This window comes from Hypanus sabinus, chromosome 18 (assembly GCF_030144855.1).
Source record: "Hypanus sabinus isolate sHypSab1 chromosome 18, sHypSab1.hap1, whole genome shotgun sequence".
Classification (NCBI taxonomy): Eukaryota; Metazoa; Chordata; class Chondrichthyes; order Myliobatiformes; family Dasyatidae; genus Hypanus; species Hypanus sabinus.
The window spans coordinates 27,699,383-27,722,025 of NC_082723.1; the positions used below are offsets into that span (position 1 = coordinate 27,699,383).

The window sequence follows — 22,643 nt, forward strand, 5'->3', positions numbered from 1 at the left end:
GGTGTACAAACTCTGCCATGGTCAGTCTTGTACCCAGCTGCTAAAGAAGGAGCGTTGAGCATGGGACTGGCAACTCCATCCCATAAAACCCAGAGCTACAGAAACACCAACAGAAGCTCCAAAGTCCTCATCCCTGGGAGAGGAAGGATACACCAGGAAGATGGGCCACACCTGGAGACAACGTGAAAGACTGACTCAGGACAGAGGACTCTAGCGAGCTACTGTCAGCGGCTTATGCCCCAGTAGGGGTGATGGGATAAAGTCTTGGGTGCACTGCAATGTGAGGCAGCAGCAGGTACAAAGTAGAGAGTGAGATGCCACTGACCTGAACGTCCTGCTGATAGCCCAAGGCTGGGTTGTAACGGAAGTTGTTCTGATCTTCCAGAGCAAGAGAGTGATGACTTTGTTGTTCTGCCATTCTACCATGCCACCATGGGACGTGGCTTTTGTGATCCTGTGGAGATGCCAGGCAGCTAAATCTTTGCCCAACTGGAAAGGAAAAACAAGGATTAGTTTTCAGTTTGTTTCTCCTTAATCCCTAAAATCCACACAATGCACTGAGCACCCATCAGAGTCAGCTTCAGGATTTCGTCTTTTTTTTTAAACATCTACTTGAAACCTAATAGATATCCATTTTGGAAATCGTAAATCAGTTATTTTGTGCTTTATTTCTGTGCCAACACAATCTCTGGTAATATGATTCCTGGATTAAGCTAAGATTTTAGTCACCTTTACTATCCGTGGATCACATTACCTGTGTTAACTGCAACCGTGACAAGGTTCAGTCCAAACAATCTGCAGTTTTCTTTCAGAGGAGAAGGCTGCAGAGAAGTAAAAAATTAAACTACATTGCTTGTGAAATTCCACGTCTCCGCGTTGCTCACAGATCCACACGAGGTAAAATTATTTCCCAACTTCAGAATGAACTCCGCCCCCTGCTTCGACAATGCTCAGAAGCCGAGCGTTGATAAACAGCTTCTCTACAAATTGTTGGCACAAACCTGGAATTGAAGCACTGGGTGATTACTGTAAAGGGATTGCAAAACCTGCCGCCCATATCCCTCTAAATGCGCCACTGGACACGCGCACACCCCTGCCTTTCATTTCCTCTTTTAACATACAGAGTGCTGTTCTCCTCTCTCACAATCTGAAAGGGCTTCCCTCACTGAGAAAGCTTTTTATAACTGTAAGCCTTTCCGCCTCTGGTGACCTATGACATGCAGAGCGTGTGAGTCATTAACAAGACTGAGGCAGCCTTAAAACCAAGAGTTCTTTGTTTCTGCTGCCTTACTCTTCCAGGACTAAATCTTTTCATGCAGATACAAGAAACTACTTCCAAATTCCTCTTAGAGTCATCGAGTCATAGGATACCGCAGCACAGAAACAGGCTATTTATCCCGTCTACACTATCCCAAACTATTGATCTCCTTCGTTCCGTCAGCCTGCACCTGGACCACAGCCCTCCATACCCTCCCCGCCTATGTATTTATCCAAATTTCTCTTAATGTTGAAATTGCCTCCACAACCACAACTTGCACTGGCTGCTCATACCACACGCTCACCACCCCCTGACTGAAGAACATCCTTCTCATATTCCCCTTAAACATTTCCCCTTTCATCCTTAAACCAAGCCTGCTTGATTTTCCCTCATAATTTTATATACCTCTATCTAAATTTCTCCTCATTCTCCTATGAATAAAGTCCTAACCTATTCAACCTGTCCCTATAACTCGGGTCCTCAAGTCCTGGCAACATCCTTGTAACTTTTCTCTGAACCCTTTCAATATTATCTACATGTTTCCTGTAGGTAGGTGACCAAAACTGGCCCATCATCATCACTATGTGCTGTATCATATGAAATTTGTGATCATGGTCTTTCCATGACCGTGATTGTTCTTGGCAAATTTTTCTACACAAGTGGTTTGCCTTTGCCTTCTTCTGGGCGGTGTCTTTACAAGATGAGTGACCCCAGCCATTATCAATACCCTTCAGAGACCGTCTGCCTGGTGTCAGTGGTCACAGAACCAGGACTTGTGATCTGCTCATACGACCATCCACCACCGGCTCCCATGGCTTCACGTGACCCTGATCGGGAGGTGGGGAAGGGCAGCAATCAGGTGCTACAACCTGTCCAAGGGTGACCTGCAGGCCAGTAGAGGGAAAGAGCGCCTTACACCTCCGTTGGTAGAAACTTATCTTCACCCCTCCCCCACCAAAAACAGAACCAAATTAGCAAGTTAAGCCTCACCAATGTATTTCAACATAACATCCCCTGTACTCAATATCTTTATTTACAGTAACTTCATCTAACTCTAATAACTCTTCAAGTTATTTTTTCATTGTTTCGTTTGCCGTGACTGAAGATTCAGTATTTAGTGATTACAGTGTTTAATGTTACTAGCATTCGGGAGAATTAAACTCGAGGTTTGATGTACATAGAACATAGAAATCTACAGCACATTACAGGCCGCTCAGCCCACGATGTTGTGCTGACCATGTAACCTACTCTAGATACTTCCTAGGATTACCCTACTATATAGCTCTCTATTTTTCTAAGTTCTATGTGCCTATCTAACAGTCTCTTAAAAGATCCTGTTGTATGTGCCTCCACAACCTTCGTGGGCAGTGCATTCCATGCACCCCCCACTCTGTGTGAAAAACTTAGCTCTGACATCCCTCCCGTACCTACTTCCAAGCACCTTAAGACTATGCCCTCGGAAAAAGCCTCTGGTTATCCACATGATCAATGCGTCTCATCATCTTATACACCTCTAGCAGGTCACCTCTCATCCTCTGTCGCTCCCAGGAGAAAAGGCAGAGTTCACTCAACCTATTCTCATATGGCATGCTCCCCAATCCAGGTGACATCCTTGTAAATCTCCTCTGCACCCTTTCTATGGCTTCCCCATCCTTCCTGTAGTGAGGTGACCAGAACTGAGCACAATTCTCCAAGTGGGGTCTGACCAGGGTCCTATATAGTTATAACATTACCTCATGGCTCTTGAACTCAGTTCCATGGCTGATGAAGGCCAACACATCATACGCCATCTTAACAACGCTGCCAATCTGCACAGCAGCTCTGAGTGTCCTATGGACTCAGACCCCAAGATCTCTATGATCCTCCACACTGCCAAAAGTCTTATCATTAATATTATATTCTGTCTTCAAATTTGACCTACTGAAATGAACCACTTCACACTTATCTGTGTTGAACTCCATCTGCCACTTCTCAGCCCAGTTTTGCATCGTATCGATGTCCTGCTGTAACATCTGACAATCCTCCAGACTATCCACAACACCCCCAACCTTTGTGTCATTGGTAAACTTACTCATCCAGGTCATTTATAAAAATCACAAAGAGGAGGGATTCCAGAACAGATCCCTACGGAGCACCACTGGTCACTGTCCTCCATGCAGAATATGACCCATCTACAACCACACTTTACCTTCTATGTTCAAGCCAATTCTGGATCCACAAAGCAAGGTCTCCTTGGATCCCATGCCTCATTATTTTCTGAATGAGCCTTGCAGGGGGAGCATTATCAAATGCCTTACAGAAATCCATATACACTAACATCCACAGCTCTACCTTCATCAAAGGGTTTTGTCACATTCTCAAAGAATTCAATCAGGTTCATAAGACATTACCTGCCCTTGACAAAGCCATGCTGACTATCCCTAATCAGATAATGTCTCTCCAAATGCTCGTAAATTCTGCCTCTCAGGATCTTCTCCACAACTTGCCCACCACTGGTCTGTAATTCCTGGGTTATCTCTACTCCCTTTCTTGAAGAAGGGAACAACGTTTGCAAACTTCCAATCCTCTGGTACTTCTGTCCTTATTGACGATGCAAAGATCATCACCAGAGGCTCAGCAATCTCCTTCCTCACTTCCCACAGTAGCCTGGAGTATATCTCGTCTAGGCCCAGCGAATTATCTAACTTAATACCATTCTAAACCTCCAGCACATCCTCTTTCTTAATGTCTATACACTCAGGTGTTTCAGTCCGCTGTAAGTCATCCCCACAATTGCCAAGGTCCTTTGCACTGGTGAATTCTGATACATAAACTGATAGATAAATGGGGAGAAGGTTCAAACATCAGAAGCCCTTGTACAAGACTCCCAGAAGGTTAATTTTCAGGTTGAGTCTGTGGTAAAGAAGCCAAATGCAATGTTGGCATTTATTTCAAGGGTAATAGAATATAAAAACAAAGAGATAATGCTGAGGCTTTATAAGACACTAGTCAAGCCACATCTGGAGTATTGTCAACAGTTTTGGGCCCCATGTCTCAGAAAGGATGTGTTGTTATTGGAGAGTCCAGAGGAAGTTCACAAGGATGATTCCAGGAATGAAGGGGTTAACGTATGAGGAGCGTTTGGCAGCTTTGGGCCTGAACTCACTGGAATTTAGAAGAATACGGGGATCTCATTGAAACCTACCAAATGTTGTCAAGACCTGGATAGGGTGGATGTGGAGAGGATGTTTCCTATGGTGGGGGTATCCAGAGCTGCAGGGCACAGCCTCAGAACTCAGGGGAGACCTTTTAGAACAGAAGTAAGGAGGAATTTTTTAGGCAAAGAGTGGTGAATCTGCCACAGACTATGGTGGAGGCCAAACCCCAACCTGTGGGTATATTTAAAGCAGAAGTTGATAGTTTCCTGATTAGTCAAGGCATCAAAGGATATAGTGAACATAGAACATAGAACATAGAATAGTACAGCACATTACAGGCCCTTCGGCCCACAATGTTGTGCTTATCCTCAAACCCTGCCTCACATATAACCCCCCACCTTAAATTCCTCCATATACCTGTCTAGTAGTCTCTTAAACTTCACTAGTGTGTCTGCCTCCACCACTGGCTCAGGCAGTGCATTCCACGCACCAACCACTCTCTGAGTGAAAAACCTTCCTCTAATATCCCCCTTGAACTTCCCTCCCTTTACCTTAAAGCCATGTCCTCTCGTACTGAGCAGTGGTGCCCTGGGGAAGAGGCACTGGCTGTCCACTCTGTCTATTCCTCTTAATATCGTGTACACCTCTATCATGTCTCCTCTCATCCTCCTCCTCTCCAGAGAGTAAAGCACTAGCTCCCTTAATCTTTGATCATAATGCATACTCTCTAAACCAGGCAGCATCCTGGTAAATCTCCTCTGTACCCTTTCCAATGCTTCCACATCCTTCCTATAGTGAGGCGACCAGAACTGGACACAGTACTCCAAGTGTGGCCTAACTAGAGTTTTATAGAGCTCCATCATTACGCTGCGTCTCTTAAACTCTATCCCTCAACTTATGAAAGCTGACACCCCATAAGCTTTCTTAACTACCCTATCTACCTGTGAGGCAACTTTCAGGGATCTGTGGACATGTAACCCCGGATCCCTCTGCTCCTCCACACTGCCAAGTAAGAGAAGGCAGGTGTTTAGGTTGAGTTGGATTTGGGATCAGCCATGATGGAATGGTGGAGCAGACTCAATGGGCTGAATGGCCTAATTTTGCTCCTGTGTCTTATGGTCTTGTATGACCTTACTGAGTAATGGGATAGACACAAATATCAAATAACCTTTTCCCATTTCTCTGTTTTGTCAGTCCTGACACAAGGTCTCAGGCCAAACCATCAACTGTTTACTCCCCTCCATAGATGCCGCCTGACTTGCTGAGATCCCCCAGCATCTTATATGTCTTGCTTAATATTTCCTGCATCTGCAGAATCTCTAATGTTTATGATTCTGTTTCTTTTATTAATTTATACAGCATTTTTTATTAATTTACATTCCAAGATTACAGTTCACTTAGGTTCCAACATGCCAGCAAAAATGGCAGGGCGGACTCAATGGGCTGAATGGCCTAATTCTGCTCCTGTGTCTTATGGTCTTATTGCCAGCTACATTCCTTCATGGATAGTCTTTACTTAAAGGCCTCATGCCGAGCACTCAGTACTCAATCATAGGATTTCCTTTTCTAGTACTCTCTGTGATTTTCCCCTTGGAGTTTGTTTATGCTGTCTTGTTCAGTCTGAGTTTGAGTTGATTCAAGACCTCTCTTTGCACTTGAGTTTCTTGGGCATTGCTCTCTCGTTGCAGTAAAAGGCTGAGGAAGAGAAAGCTGATATGAGGGGAGAGTGGACCATGGGGGAAATTACCAGCAACTTAAAATGACCTCTTTTTTTCCATCTCTTTTCCATTTCTATTGAAGGGTCTCCGGCCCTGCAACATTAACTGCTTCTCTCTCCACAGACGCAGCCAGACTTGGTGACTGTTTCTGATTGCCGTTGAACACAGAACACCACAGAGATTAGGACGTGCTGAGCTACATCTTCAGGCAACATCATCTCCCCCTGCAAGCCTTTTACATGAATCCCAGACCACTCCGAATCAGAGCCTTACGAGGGGGGATTGATAAAGTCGTGGCCTAAGATAGAAGGAGTCAATTTTAGAAAACCTAGCACATTTATTTTTCAACATAGGCCACTCCTACATTTACACACTTCGTCCAGCGGTCGTGGAGCATAAGGATCTTGGACCTCCAGGAAGTGTCCACAGCAGGGGTGGTTGATAATTTTGTGGCCTAAGGTAGGAGATGAGTTATACAGCTCTCGTCACATGCACATGCAGGTCAATTCTTCGAGTGATTAGGCAGAAAGTTTGAAGTTAATAACTCATCTCCTTCTACCTTAGGCCATGAACTTAACAATCACCCCTGATAAGTTTTAACTTCAAACTTCCTGCCTAATCACTCAAAGAGCTGACCTGCACGTGCATGTAACGAGAGCTGTATAACTCATCTCCTTCTACCTTAGGCCACAAGCTTATCAGTCACCCCTCGTAGGTGATGTAAAATCTGCCGCAGTACAGTGCAAAGATAAAAGTACATTAAGTTACTGTACAAAAATAAACAAATACTGTAAAAAAAAAAGAAAAGTGTATTAAGGTAAAGTCCATGGATTCATGGACCATTCAGGAATCTGATGGCAGAGGGGAGTAAGCTGTTCCTAAATCGTTAAGTGTGTGTCTTCAGGCTCCTCTACCTCATCCCCAATGGTAGTAATGAGAAGATGGATGGTGAGAGCCTTTCGTGCTGAATGCTACCTCCTTGAGGCACAATCTCTTGAAGCTGTCCTCGATGACGGGGAGGTTTGTGCCCGTGACGATGCTGGCCATCTCTTGTGATCCTGCGCACTGGAGCCTCCACGCCGGACAGTGATGCATCCAGTCAGCGTGATCCTCAAACTCCTATAGCCGCTGTTGTGCTTCCTTTGTGATTGCATCAGCGTATTGGGCCCGGGACATATTCTTGAAGAAATTGTCACCCGGGATCTTGAAGGTTCTCCCTTTCCAGAAGAAGATGGCACCACTGCTGTCCCTTCAGCCGTGGCTCCGTGCGGAAGTCTCCTCGCTCCGTGGTTAGGCAGGCCTGCGTTCAGGTGCCCAAGAAACCCAGAAGAAGAGAGGTAAGAGGAACGCCCTACCCCACTGCCATAAGTCAAACCTGTTCTGTTCTCCTTTTGTGCTTCCGTTTCAAAGCAGAACCTGCTGCCACTTGATCCATCTTCCCCTCAACACTGCCACTGAAGTCAGGCTTAACATCTTGAGGCAGCAACTTGAATATGGCATATAAATATTAATAAACAACTTTGAACAGTATACCCAGGGGTAGCTGGCAATACATGATTGCAAAAAAAAGTTACAATTAATATTCACCCATCTCTAGTTACTGGCACACTGCCCGCACTTCTTAAAGCTGTAAATATTTATTCATACAGTCAAGAGCAGTCTGCTCGATCGCAGACTCCCTGGCAAGCAGACACAAACCAGAATCAATTAACATGGCTCATGTCACCCAGTATAACAGTTATACTGGCACCTTTAAGGATAATTTAGATATCCTGCGATGCGCCAAGTTTTTGACTGAAGATACCATGTATCTGGTGCAACCAATTTGCACCTAGCTCTGTAAATTAGAAAGTGCTTAGGTGTAATTATAAAGGGCACACTGAGGCCCTCTGCACAAAGGGACCACAGGTGTCGTGGTGTCAGACAGGGACATGAATCAAGCAGGCACCATCAATATTACATTGGTCTTTCTGTAGCCGGCTTAATAAAATAGTAATGGGGAACTGGCATTGTGTGTGATAGTTTTCAAAGGTAGGGCTTAATTCCATCTTTTCCCTTCCCTCTTCTTCAATTTCCCATTATCTCTTCTCCTCTCTTCCCTATCACCTCCCCCTGGTGCCCCTTCTGTCCCGGTCTAACCATATAACAATCACAGCACGGAAACAGGCCATCTTGGCCCTCCTAGTCCGTGCCGAACCCTTAATCTCACCTAGTCCCACCTACCCGCACTCAGCCCATAACCCTCCACTCCTTTCCTGTCCATATACCTATCCAATTTTACCTTAAATGACACAACTGAACTGGCCTCTACTACTTCTACAGGAAGCTCATTCCACACAGCTATCACTCTTTGAGTAAAGAAATACCCCCTCGTGTTTCCCTTAAACTTCTGCCCCCTAACTCTCAAATCATGTCCTCTGGTTTGAATCTCCCCTACTCTCAATGGAAACAGCCTGTTCACGTCAACTCTATCTATCCCTCTCAAAATTTTAAATACCTCGATCAAATCCCCCCTCAACCTTCTACGCTCCAATGAATAGAGACCTAACTTGTTCAACCTTTCTCTGTAACTTAATTGCTGAAACCCAGGTAACATCCTAGTAAATCGTCTCTGCACTCTCTCTAATTTATTGATATCATTCCTATAATTCGGTGACCAGAACTGCACACAATATTCCAAATTTGGCCTTACCAATGCCATGTACAACTTTAGCATTACATCCCAACTTCTGTACTCAATGCTTTGATTTATAAAGGCCAGCGTTCCAAAAGCCCTCTTCACCACCCTATCTACATGAGACTCCACTTTCAGGGAACTATGTACAGTTATTCCTAGATCTCTCTGTTCCTCTGCATTCCTCAATGCCCTACCATTTACCCTGTATATTCTATTTGGATTATTCCTGCCAAAATGTAGAACCTCACACTTCTCAGCATTAAACTCCATCTGCCAACGTTCAGCCCATTCTTCTAACTGGCATAAATCTCCCTGCAAGCTTTGAAAATCCACCTCATTATCCACAACACCTCCTACCTTAGTATCATCGGCATACTTACTAATCCAATTTACCACCCCATCATCCAGATCATTTATGTATATTACAAACAACATTGGGCCCAAAACAGATCCCTGAGGCACCCCGCTAGTCACCGGCCTCCATCCCGATAAACAATTATCCACCACTACTCTCTGGCATCTCCCATCTAGCCACTGTTGAATCTATTTTATTACTCCAGCATTAATACCTAACGACTGAACCTTCTTAACTAACTCTGCTCTCTACTCTACTCTGCTCTAACTCTACTCTGCTCTCCTATCGGATTAATTCTTTTCCAGACCTTTACCCTTTCCAACTATCACCTCCCATCTTCTTACTTCATTCCCAACTCCTCACCACCCCCCCCACCCCCCCCGGCACCTGACTTCGCCTATCACCTTCTAGCTTGTCCTCCCACCTTCTTATTTTTGCTTCTTTCCCCTTCCTGAAGGGTCTCAGCCCAAAACATCAAATGCTTATTCATTTCCATAGACGCTGCCTGACCTGCTGTGGGGGAAGATATTGTGTGTTAAAGATTTTGATAGACAAAGGGTTAATATTGGCTTTTTGAGTATGGAAACCAGTTTGCAGCTTAGTCTGTTATAAAGATGCTTTGGATTTCAACAGTTGCTTATCTTGTAAGAATTAGACTCAAGGATATGAGACAAACTATTGGTTAATACAAAGTTGTACACAGGACTGAATTTTTAATTTTTGGCTGTTGCTATGGGTTTCGCTTATCACAAGACAACTGCATGTAAACCTGGCTTATCTTTCTAATTCACAAGGTTCATCGAACAGCCTTTGCTTTTGCAATTGATTTGTACATGCGTAAAAGGAGCTGTGCCCTCTGTATTATTGGGAGTTCAAGCCCATTGTTGAGGTTCCACTCCCCACGATATTCATGTCTAATATTCTTGCAATCAACTTTAATCAAATTTCCTTAGCAAGTTAATTTCCCTAACACCCGCTGAGTTCCTCCAGCATTTTGTGTTTGCTGCTCTGGATTTCCAGCATCCACAGAATCTTTTGTGTTTAAATTCCATTGTCATTCTGCCTCCTTCCAACTGTGGCTGAACTTGACAGTAAAAACCAAGATGGTGAAAGAATCAGCAGGTCAGGCAACATCTGTGAAGGGAAATGGACAGTGGATGTTTCGGGTCAAGACCCCTGCATCTCCCTTCACAGTTGTTGCTTGAACCACTAGGTTCATAACAAAAGACATAGGAATATTTGATCCATTGAGTCTGCTCTGTCATTCGATTGTGAATGATTTATCCGCCATCTCAACCCCATTCTCCATGTGACCTTTGACACACTGACTAATCAAGAACCTACCAAACTTCATTTTAAATGTGTGCAGGGACTTGGCCTCCATCGTCGTCTGTGGCAATGAATTCCACGGATTCATCACTCACTGGCTAAAGAGATCCCTCCTCATCTCTGTTCGAAAGGGACATCCTTCTATCCTGAGACTGCACCCCTGTTTTAGACTCCCCCACTATAGGAAACAACTTCTCCAGCATCTGGAGACCCTCCGTAGAATTGCTTTATGCTCCATAGTCCATCGTCTGCAGTCCCTTGTTTATCCCGATGGGGACAGAGCCATATGGAGAAGGGATATGTGTGGAATATACGCAGCAAGTAGAGCCACTGCTTCATGGGTTTGGTGACCCAGGTTCGATCCTGACCTCCGGTGCTGACTGCTTGGAGTTTGCACGTTTCCCCAATGACCTCAAAGGTTTCTCCTGCGGTCTCCCCCCCCCCCCCCCCGTAAACCAACAATGTGTGGGTTGGTGGGTTAATTAGGCACTGGAAATTACCCCTGTCAGGTGGGTGAACTGGGGATGAGGGGAGGAGTAGTTGTTGAGAACAGAGTGACAGTCACAGAATCAGGCCCTTTGGTCCATCTAGTCCATGCTGATCTGTTATTCTGCCTGGTCCATGAACCTGCACCTGCACCATAGGCCTTTAAACCCTCTCATCCACACATTTTTTTTCAAATTTCTCTTGAATATTACAGTCGAACCCATGCCCACCACTTCCACTGGCAGCTCGTTCCACACTCTCGCCACTCCTTGCGTGAAGAAGCTCCCACTCATGTTCCCCTTTCACCTTTCACCCTTAACCCATGACCTTTACTTCTAGTCTCACTCAACCTCGGTGGAAAAAGGCCTGCTTACACTTATCCTATCTATAGCCCTCATAACTTTGTAAACCTCTTTCAAATCTCCTCTTATTCTCTTGTGCTCCATGGAATAAAGTCCTAAACTATTCAACCTTGTTTTATGGCTCAGTTCTTCAAGTCCCAGGTACATCTTTGTAAATTTTCTCTGTACAGTTTTAACCTTCTTGATAGCTTTGCTATCGATAGGCCACCAGGACTGCACACAATACTCCAAATCTGCCTCACCAATGTCTTAAACATCTTCAAAATAACATCCCAACTCCTGTACTCATTTCTTTGATTTATGAAGGCCACTGTGGCAAAGGTTTTCTTTACACCCCTATGTACCTGTGACGCCACTTCCGTTTTATGGACCTGTACTCCCAGATCCCTTTGTTCTACCCTGCTCCTCAGCACCCTACTGCTCACAGTGTAAGACCTACCCTGGCTGGTTCTACCAAAGTGCAATAATTCACACGTGACTGCATTAAATTCCGTCTGCCATTTTTCAGTCCATTTCTCAAGCGGGTCCAGATCCTGCTGCAAACTCTGATAGCATTGCTCACTGTCGACTACACCCCCAATCTTCCAGTCACCCGCAAATTTACGGATCCCGTTTACCACATTATCATCCAGCACATTAACATAGATGACCAACAACAATGGACCCATCAGCGATCCCATGACTTTCCACCAATCTAATTCAGATTAATTTATTACATGTAGATTGAAATATACAGTAAAAGAAGCCCTTTAAGCTTTCTGTTTCTTTCTCAATCAAAAACTACCCAGTTAACCTTCACTGCACCCTTCCCCGCTTGGTGGAAGTAGTGTTCACCCATAACAATTTCTCCTTCGGCACTTTCTCCAGACTCAAGGGGTTGTCATAGGCACCCAAATAGGCCCAGCTATGCCTGCATCTTGGTCAGCTGCGTAGAACAGTCCATGTTCCAAACCCTCCCCGGTAATGCTCCCCAACTCTTCCTCCGCTACATTGATGCATTGGTGTTACGTCATGCACCTGTGCTGTGCTCCAGCTTCATCAACTTTGCCTCTAATTTCCATCCTGCCCTTAGATATACTTGGCCCACACAGCCCTTCCCATTCTCAATCTCTGTCTCCATCTCTGGAGACATTTTTTATAAACTTACAATTCCCACAGCTATCCTAAATATACCTCTTCACACTCTGTCTCCTGTAAAAATGCTACTCCCTTTTCTCAGTTCCTTCATCTCCACCACTTTTGTTCCCAAAATGAGGCTTTCCTTTCCACGATATCAGAGATATCCTCCTCCTCCAAAGAATGAGACTTCCCTTCTCCACCATTAATGCTACCCCCACCCACATCTTCTCCATTTCCTGGACACCTACTCTCACCCATCTTCCTGACACCTTAACAGTGATAGAGTGCCTCTTGTCCTTACCTGCCACTCCATATCCAACACATCATCCTCAATCTCCAAAGGGATACTACCACTAAATAAAAACAAAAACTCCAGCATCTGCAGATTCACTCGTACTACCACTAAATACATTTTAAAATCCCCTCCCTACTCTCGGCTTTCTGCAGGGTTCACTTCTTTTGTGATTCCTTCCTCCATTCGTCCCACCTCACTAATCCCCCTCCCGGTACTTAACCCTACAAGCATCTGAAGTGCTACACCTGCACGTTCACCTCCTCCCTCACCTCTATTCAATGTCCCAAACAGTCCTTCCAGGTGAGGCAATGCTTCACCTGTGAGTTTTCTGGAGTTTTCTTTTGTGACTGATGGCCCTGATGTAGCCTCCTCAACATTGGTGAGATCCGTCGTAAATTAGGGGACCACTTTGTCAAGCACCTCTGCTCCACCTGCCAAAAGTGGACCTTCCCGGTGGCCAAACATTTTAATTCTGATTCCCATTCCCGGTCCAACATGGAGGAGGAGAAGCAAAATCTCATATTCAGTCTGGGTAGCCTTCAATGATGACATGAATATCGATTTCTCTTCCCGGTTAAAAAAAAATTCCTTCCCCTTCCATTTATTCTAATCCCCACTCTGCCCTCTTACCCCTTCTCACATGCCCTGGTGCCCCTCCTTCTCCCCTTTCTCCTAGGGTCCACTCTCCTCTCCTATCAGATTCCTTCCTCTCCAGCCCTTTATCTTTCCCACCCACCTGACTTCACCTGTCACCTTCCAGCCAGCCTCCTTCCCCTCCCTCCCACCTTTTTATTTTGGCGTCTTCCCCCTTCCTTTCCAGTCTCGGCCCGAAACGTGACTGCTCGTTTATTTCCATGGAAGCTGCCTGACCTGCTGAGTTCCTCCAGTATCCGCAGAATTCCTTGTGAGTAAAATGTGTCGTTTGTGTCAATGCCCAACAGGGTCTGAATATGCGCTGGGAGCAGCCCGCTTCCAGCACCAACGTAGCTCGCTAACCGTAACCGATACATCTTCGGAACGCGGCGGGGGGTGGGGGGTGGGGAGTCCAGAGCCCCTGGAGGAAACTCACACAGTGACGGGGAGAACGTACAAACTCCTTACAGACACCTGTGAGGATTGAAACCCGGTTGCTGATCGCAGGCGCGGTACAACGTCACACTAGCCGCCAAGCTACAGTGCCGCTGATTTGACTGCATTTTCAGCTTATGGTGATAGCTTGGACTAATCATGTGAGGTCTGTCCAATTTGCTGACTGCTTTTAAACTCACTTGTCTTACGCACAAGAACGTGCGTGTGTGCGTGTTTGTCTGTGCGTGACTGCGTGCGATTGTGTAATATATTTCAGGTTATCGGACAGGTCCTGTCAGTACCAAAGTCCACTCTACAAATCTTTCCCCTTCCTTTCTAATCTTAATGAAGTGTGTTGGCCTGAATGCCGACTCTTTATTCTTCTCCTCAGATGCTGCCCGAGTTCCTCCAGTACGTGTTACTCCGGATTTCCCGCAACTGCACAATCTCTCGCGTCCACCTATCACACAGCACTGCTGCCAGGGATGCTGGGAGCAGTGTTTTCACAACAGGGGTTTGTTGTCAAATGCCCAAGTCCATGCACAATAAAAACCTTGCGTCACAGGCACGGCACATAACAGCTTCCCTTGGACCAATTGGTTCTCGAACCAAGTGGCTACAGAATCTGGGGAAGTTTTTTTATTCAGATCATTTTTCTCTCTCACTCGATGCAAAATTTATTGCCTCAGCCCTGTTATTGATGATCTGCCTCTTAATTACCTGGAGTTCTGGTTGGCTGATTCTGAATATATTAAACTGACCCAAAGTTAACGAGCGGATTGTTTAAAAAAAAGGGGTTCTTCAGCTTCAACAAGACATCAGCAAAACTGGAAAACAAATGACCTGCAACATCGCAAACAAAGTAGTCATCAAGATAACACCCAGCGAACTTTGCAGTTAATGTTTGTTCATATTTAATATGTATATCCATAGAAAGCAAATTAAGGTTGATGCAGAAGTCTTACTTGCTTCTTTCCTGACTTGGTATTTTGTTAGGAATTGACATTTCAACGTTTGCTGAGCTAAACTAAATGTTAAAGTAATTCAAAACCCCCAACTTCAGCATCAGGTGCTGTGGAATTTAAGGATCCAATTCATTAACAGCCCAGAATGGAGATGTCTTGTCCATTGCTGCATTTCTTGTTGACGCTTTCCAGTTCTGAATAAGAGACAGAAGTTTCTAATTCACTAGAGATTCTGCAAGTGCCAGAGTCCTTGGAGGGGCTCAGCAGTTCAGGCAGCATCCATGGATGGGAATAAACAGTCAATGTTATAGGCCAAGACCCTTAATTCATCTGCTTGGTGGACCAAATCTTAACAAAAGAGATTCTGCAGATGCTGGAAATCTAGAGGAATGCACACAACATGCTGGAGGAACTCAGCAGATCAGGACAGTTAATTCCTCTCCATAGATGCCGCCTGGCCTGCTGATACCCCCAGCATTTTGTGTGTGTTCCTTGGAGGAAGTTATATCTATAGTGTGACATAGACAGTTCCAGAACTGAGGCCTGTCTCTGCAATAAGTATCTGAGTCCACACACAATCTGCTGGAGGAACTCAGCAGATCGAGAAGCACCTGTGTGAGGAAAGGGAGAGTCTACGTTCCAGTTCAAATACAACTCGATCTGCTGAGTTCCTCCAGCAGATGGTTTGCTACTCCTGATTCTAGCATCTGCCGTCTTATGTCTCCAACTATCAGAGTCATCGAATTTATCACTCTGCACCTTTGCCAGTGGATTCTGGTTAATTGGCCCATCGGTTATTTGGGGCAGCCACTAATTTGGGACAACTCTAAAAAACTAAAACAAATCGTGAAAACAGCTGGGATGGCTCAAAGGGCCGGAAGATCCTATCTGTATCACTGAGTAAACTAATAAAATTGTCAGTCCATAAGCAAAGGTTCAAAGATTCATCTTATTGTGAAGCATGCATGTACAATACAATTTCTCCAGATAGCCATGAAATACAGGAAAACCATGGGATTTGTTGAAAAGCCATCACTTCTGTTCCCCAACACATAAAAAAGAAAAACAACAAAACCAGCAAACCCCCAAACGCCCCCATACACACAATAAAGGATGCAGTTAAATGCCAATGCCATCACTGGATCTGGAGTCACATAGCAACGAGAATTGACAAAGTTGGAACAGTCCCTTCCCTGACAGAAAGAGTGATGTCAGGAAGACCAAGGAATTGACTGTGGACTTTGGGAAGGGGAAATTCGGAGAACACAAGGGGTCTTCATCAAGGGGTCAACAGGTGGAGCAGTTTTAAGTTCCTGGAACCAGTTTTAAACTCTCTGAAGATCTGTCCTGGGCCCAACATATTAATACAACCAATGTTTGGCCAGATTGAAAAGGTCGGGATGTTAGGACCGGAGGCGAGAGATGGGCCGGTTCTGCCCGGCTCTGTTCCCCGATGTTTACTCAGCTCTGCGCTGAATGGAGGCTGGAGTGATGCCGGGCTTCGTGGCTTTTGTAAAACTTCAGTTTGAAAGCTATTTGCTTACTACTATTGTTTGCACGTTTTCTCTGCACATTGGGTGTTTGACGGGCTCTTTTGTTTTGCAGTTGCCTATGGGGAGATGAATCTCACGGTTGTATAATATATTCTGCAATTATTTAAATCAAATTGTACTTTGAATCACGAAGAAGGCACTAGCATTAGACTTCTGAGCAGACAATGAACCCACGAACACTACCTCACTGTTCCACTCTACTTGCATGACTTACTTTATATACACAGTATTGTGCAAAAGTCTTAGGTGATGTGTATATTACACTGTACTGCTGCTGCAAGACAACAAACTTCACCTCCTAATCAGCCACACAGCAGAGCAGAATCAGAACTGTTTCCCTCAGGGATCCCCACCCGTTAACTTAGCGAGAAGGAAGACAAAATAATCTCCTCAGAACGAATTTGGCTTCAGAGATGGGTCAAAAGGAGGATATTGACAGCAGCGTACTTATGAAGGGTTAACCAGCTGCTGACTGTGGGTTAGGAGGTGAAAGAACAACTTGGAACGATCCTTACCTGAACTGACCCCTACTATAGTTGAGATACAAGTCTGGTTAGGCTGCACACATTTCCACAGCACAACCCTGCCCCTCTTTAAAGGCACAAATGAAGTGTTCACAACTCACTCACTTGATCGAACGCACAAGGCACACGTGGTTTTCTGTAACAGTATGCCAGAGACCCGACCGACAGCTGACGTCGAAAATGCTGGGCCTGTCTAATCATTCCTTTAGCTTTCTGGCAATTAGCCCTACACACAAGTAATTATTTAAATCAAATTGCTGCTCACCTCTTACAGAGCCAGCCTTGTCCCTATGAAACTATTGCAAAGGAAACTCTCACTGAAAGTGTTATATGGTCGGTACGTCATAGTGACTGATTGTTCTTCTATGACTATGCTTTGGCAAGAATGCATGAATAACTTCATGGAATTTGCTATCTCAAAAAGAATCCAACTTGTGAAACATAATTACCAGAAGAGGAAATGCTCAATACTTCTAACATTACTGAAGTCATTTCCCAATGATATTTCCACACAATTTTAGAAAAGAAAGGTGCACAACCAGGATTTATTTAAAGCAACAGAATAGTTATTGATTCCAGTTAGTGAGACGCTATTGCAGCTCAGGGCGTTAAGCTGTTTGGAGTTTGGACGTTCACCTCGTGAACTGCGTGGGTTTCCTCTGGGTGCACCGGTCTTCCCCGCAGCGCAAAGGCGTACCAGTTAGTAGGTCAACTGGTCAGTGTTAATCGCCCTGTGTTGAAGCTGGGGTTAAATCAGTGGGTTGCTGGGCCGAGCAGCTTGAAGGGCCTGTATCTCTAAATGAACAAAATAAATCAATAGCTATATCTTTTCCCAACAAATAAATCACAAAGATGACGAGAATTCCCTCAAGAATTGTGCTGAAGGGAAGAATGTTTTCAGACCTGAATCAAATTAGAGAACGCAGGGTGTGAAGAGGAGCTGTCAGAGAGTGTTGGAGAATCGAAAATTCAGAACTAGGCTCCTAAGAGAGAAGTTGAGAACCACCTCCAGATACCCACCATAGACAGATCCTATTAGCTTAGGGTGGCACCTGCTCTGCCTGTAACCTCTAGAAGAGTTGCGGACGGAGCTCCACATCGTGGAAACCACCCTCCCCTCCATGGCCTCTGTCTACACTTCTCATTGCCTCAGGAAAACAGCCAGCATCATCAAAGGCACCCCATCTACCACATTTTGATCTTGTACCTTACAGTCTGCCTGCACTGCACTCTCTCTGTAACAGTAACGATTCATCTGTAATCTGTTGCTGCTTTAATTTGCACTGCCCCAATTTACTCCGCAATGACTTGACCTGCGTGCTAGACAAACTTTTCACTGGATCTCAGTACCTAGCAAAGCGGCTGTCCAGTGTACGTTCACGGTCTTCTGCTCCCATAGCCCATCCGCTGCGAGGTTCGATGTGTTGTGCGTTCAGAGATGCTCTTCTGCACACCACTGTTGTAACACAGGGTTATCTGAGTACCTCTCAATTTGAACCAGTCGGACTATTCTCCCCGGCCTCTCTCATTAACGAGGCATTTTTGCCCACAGAACTGCCACTTGCTGAGTGTTTCTTTGTTTCTCGCACCAATCTCTGTGAACACCGGAGACTGTTGTGCATGAAGATCCCGGGAGACCAGAGTTTCTGAGATACTCAAGCCCCTCTATCAGGCAACAACAATCATTCCACGGTCAAAGTCACTTCGATAACGTTTCTTCCACAATTTCATGTTTGGTCTGAATAACAACTGAACCTCATGCTTTTATGCATTGAGTTGCTGCCACATGATTGGCTGATTAGATATTTGCACTAACGAGCAGGTGTACAAGTGTACCTAATCAAGTGGCCACTGGATGTATGTGGCCATAATAATCCCGTGACGGCTTACCCTGTTCCATCCTCAGCTGCATTTGAGCAAGAAGTGGGTGCATCACCAGCGGTGCAGAGCAATGCAGCTGATGGTAACTTCCTCTTGTTGCTCCTCAGTGTATGGTCACAGCATCTCATTGCGTGGTGTGCGGCCTCTGTCGGCCGTGGTTGACCATGGGTACTGCGCCTCTGGTAGCCAGGGCAGAGCTGATATGCCCGTGCAGTGGGACCCCAGCTCTCCATGTTGACGACAGGTCCAAAGGAACGACAAAAGTCGATACAGATTGGTGTCAGCAGCATCACAGGAGTTGCCGTGCCGGTGCTGGGTACAGCAGTCAGCCGCCATCGGGACTCTGACTCCGGATTTTTCCACGGGGTTTACTCCCAAGGCCTTTCCCGTGAGCGGGTATATCTGCAAGGCAGTGGAGATTTGAAATCGGAGTTTTCCCTCTCCTAGATGAACTACTTGTGGTGAACTACATATACCTGTCTGGACAAGCCCCCCCCCACTGACTGCTCCTGTGGCTCCTCCCACAGACCCCGGTATAAAGGCGATTGGGGCCTGAGCCCTGCCCTCAGTCTCTAGGATGCAGTGTGGTGGTCAATTGCTGCTTGTTCTTTCTTCCAGCCAATAAAAGCCAATATCTCGCCTCACGTCTCCGAGAGTTATTGATGGTGCATCACTACCATCCGTGCTTAATGAGCCCCATCTGCCCATCTTATTAGCAGCTGAATAAACAATTCAAATGCTATTCAACCTTGTATATGTATATAGCTAAACAAAACAGTGTATCTCTGGGGCCAAGATGAAAACACAGTGCGTACAGCCACACACTACTGCATAGTTACAAAAGCACGTCCAGTCGCAAAATTATTAGCACGTCCCCGAGTGATGTGGCCTGGAGATTGATGGTGAAAGGGATGTTGGCCTGCAGCCATGGATCTGCAACAACAAGTACGCAGCACTTCCTCATCTCCCACTAGTTCAGCGGATAAAGGCGATGCAGCTTGTCTTCCAAGGAGTGAATACTGGCAGGGGATAGATTTTAGCGCGGGGGTCACATCTCCGTTTGTGCCTCCTCCCCAGGGCTTTGTAACAGGCGGCACCGAGGGATGAGGGTCCAGTCCACGCGACAACTGAGACCAGGCAGCTTCCCTGCCATCAGTCTCACCCGGGAACCACTGAACTGGACATGCGATGTTTTACCAAACCACGTGGCCAACACTGAAGCCCCCAGCTATTGCGAAGGAAGGGATTCCCCCCCCCCCACCCCACCCACCACCTCGCTGACGGTAAAGCCCAGGTCTGACCAAGAGACACAAGACTAGACAAATAATAAAAAGTAATATTAGCATTCAGTTCGAGAGCACCAGAACGTACAAGCAAGGATGGAACGCTGAGGCTTTGTAAGACATTGGCCAGACCACACTTGGAGTTTTGCAAGCAATTTTGGGCCCCGTTATCTAAGAAGGATCTGCTTGCCTTTGAGACAATTCAGATGAGATCCACAAGAATTATACCAGGAATTAAAGGCTTGGCTTATGATGTCTCTGGTCCAGTTCTGCATGGAGTTCAGAAGAATGAGCGGGTGTGGATCTCACTGGAGTCTCCTGGACTCCAAATGGCCTGGACAGAGCGGACATGGAGAGGATATTCCTATTAGTGGGAGAGTCTAGCATCCAAGAACACAACCTCAGGATATCCTTTCAGAACTGGGACAAGTAAACTTGTGCCGCAAAGGGCTGTGGAGGCCAAGTCATTGAGTGTACTTAAGGCAGACATGGACAGGTTGGTAAGCAGAGGTGGGTTAAGGGTTACGAGGAGAAAGAGGGAGAACGAGGTTGAGAAAAAATCAGCCCTGATTGAATGGCAGAGCGTAATTGATGGGCTGAATGGGGTAATTCTGCTGCCATATCTTATGCTATAATGGTAAATTTGGAATCAAATTTAGAACTAGACTATCTATTCACTTCCAGTAATATGGTGACATCACAAACTGCGAAGACAAGAAATCAGACCTGCTGCTAAAGTTAGACCCTTATCAATTAAGCCCTCACTATAAACAAATCACGGATATGCATCGCTGGTGCTGGAATGTGTGGCGACACTCACAGGCTACCACAAACAGGCTCTTGTTACAGGCAGTAAAGATGCACGTGGAGATATTTAAAATTACCTTAATCTGATTGGGATTTCATAATCTAATATTGGTATCTTTTTACCATTCTTACAGGAACCAGGATAAAGTTCAAAAGTTCAAAGTTCAGAGTAAGTTTATTATCAAATTATATATCTATCTATCTATCATATATTATCCTGAGATTCATTTTTTACGGGCATTCACAGTAAATACAGTGAAGCACAAGGGAGTCAGTGGTAATGTAACAAATCAGCATAGAGGAGGGAGATTGAAAATCTGGCTGAGTGGTTCTACAGCAACAACCTCTCACTTGTCAGCAAGACCAACTTGATTACTGATTTGAGGGGGAGGAAACCAAAGGTCCATGAGCCAGTCTTCATCGGGAGATCAGGACGTGCTCTCTTCTCACCGCTGCCATCAGGACGATGGGAGCCTCGGGACTCATACCATCAGGTTCTGAAATAGGTATTACTCCTCAAACATCTTGAACCGGAGGGAATAACCTCACTCAGCTTCACTTGCCCCATCACTGAACTGTTCCCACAACCAATGGACTCATTTTCAAGGACTCTTATGTTCTCAATATTTATTGTTTATTTATTATTATTATTTCTTACTTTTCCTTTCTTTTTATACTTGCACAGCTTGGTGTCTTTGGCACACTGGTTGTCCACCCTGTTAGTGCAGTCTTTAATTGATTCTGTTGTGATTATCTGATTTATTGAGTATGCCCTCAAGAAAAAGAATCTCAGGGTTGTATATGGTGACGGATATTACTTTGATAATAAATTTACTTGGAACTTTGAACTGTGAAAAGCTACACACAAAGATGGACAAACAAACAATGTGCAAAAGAAGGCATGCTGTGCAAATACAAAAAAAATAATAATGATAATAAATAAGTTATAAGTAAATGAGACGAGGTGTAGAGTTCTTGAAAGTGAAAAGCTTGTCTTCTGTACTGTTCATGCAGATCAGTCATTATGCAGTGCATTGATATAGAACAAAGTAGAACCATAACAAAGCAGAATAAAGAGTAAAAGTTGCCAAAAGCATATGCACTGTGGTTAAACAATAAAGCGCTAGATCATAACGAGGTAGACTGTAGTCTATCTTATCAACCAAGAGGACTTCTCATGAGCCTGATAACAGTGGGTGGAAGCTGACCTTGAGCTGGTGGTGTGCGTTTCCAAGTTTTTGTACCTTCTGCCTGAAGGGAGAAGAGGCAGAGAGTGAACTGCTGGGATGGCAGGGGCCTTTCATTACACTGGCTGCTTGACTGAGGGAACGAGAAGTGTAGAGTGTCCATAGAGGAGAGGCTGCTTCCAGGGACGTGCTGAGCTGCATGCACAGCTCTCTGCAGGGTTTCTTGCAGTCACATGCAAAGCAGTTGCACATGCAACATTGACTGTTTATTCCCCTGTCTGATTTGCATTTTATGGGTGTTTAATTTTCTTGAGAATGTGGCTTATCTGATGCTGCTGCAGGCAGCTTTTTCATTGAACCTGTAACACACAAACCTGAGCATTTTATAATAAATTTGACATTGACTTTGACCTCAGTCCCCTCCCCCAAGATCCCCAACTTCAAATTCAAGTTCAAGTTTATTACCATCTGACTTTACACACAGACAGCCACAACGTCCCTCCGGACCACCGTTCATCTACAAAACGTATACCACAAAGAGCACAAAAACAAAATATTACTACAAATAGGTTAAGAAAATATAATTCAAAATGCACGTTGTGCACGGCATGAGTAAACAGTGGGTAGTACAGTAAACAG

General features: G+C 45.1%; 1 protein-coding gene across 5 annotated transcripts in view; it reads right to left on the minus strand.

The window, feature by feature from the left end:
- Positions 1–22,182, minus strand: part of LOC132407434 (serine/threonine-protein kinase Nek6-like) — a 151,238-nt gene extending 129,056 nt beyond the window's left edge. The window contains exons 1-2 of one of the 5 annotated variants that reach the window (XM_059993928.1): positions 22,026–22,182; positions 326–489 (exon numbers count right to left, since the gene is read on the minus strand). In XM_059993928.1, the coding sequence (XP_059849911.1) occupies positions 326–489; positions 22,026–22,167 (306 nt within the window). In that variant the 5' untranslated portion in view covers positions 22,168–22,182. Of the gene's footprint in view, positions 1–325; positions 490–754; positions 955–1,001; positions 1,148–16,837; positions 17,082–22,025 lie in introns of those variants that run through there. The other 4 variants (XM_059993931.1, XM_059993930.1, XM_059993932.1 and 1 more) reach the window with 4 other exon arrangements.
- Between the last annotated feature and the right edge of the window lie 461 nt (positions 22,183–22,643).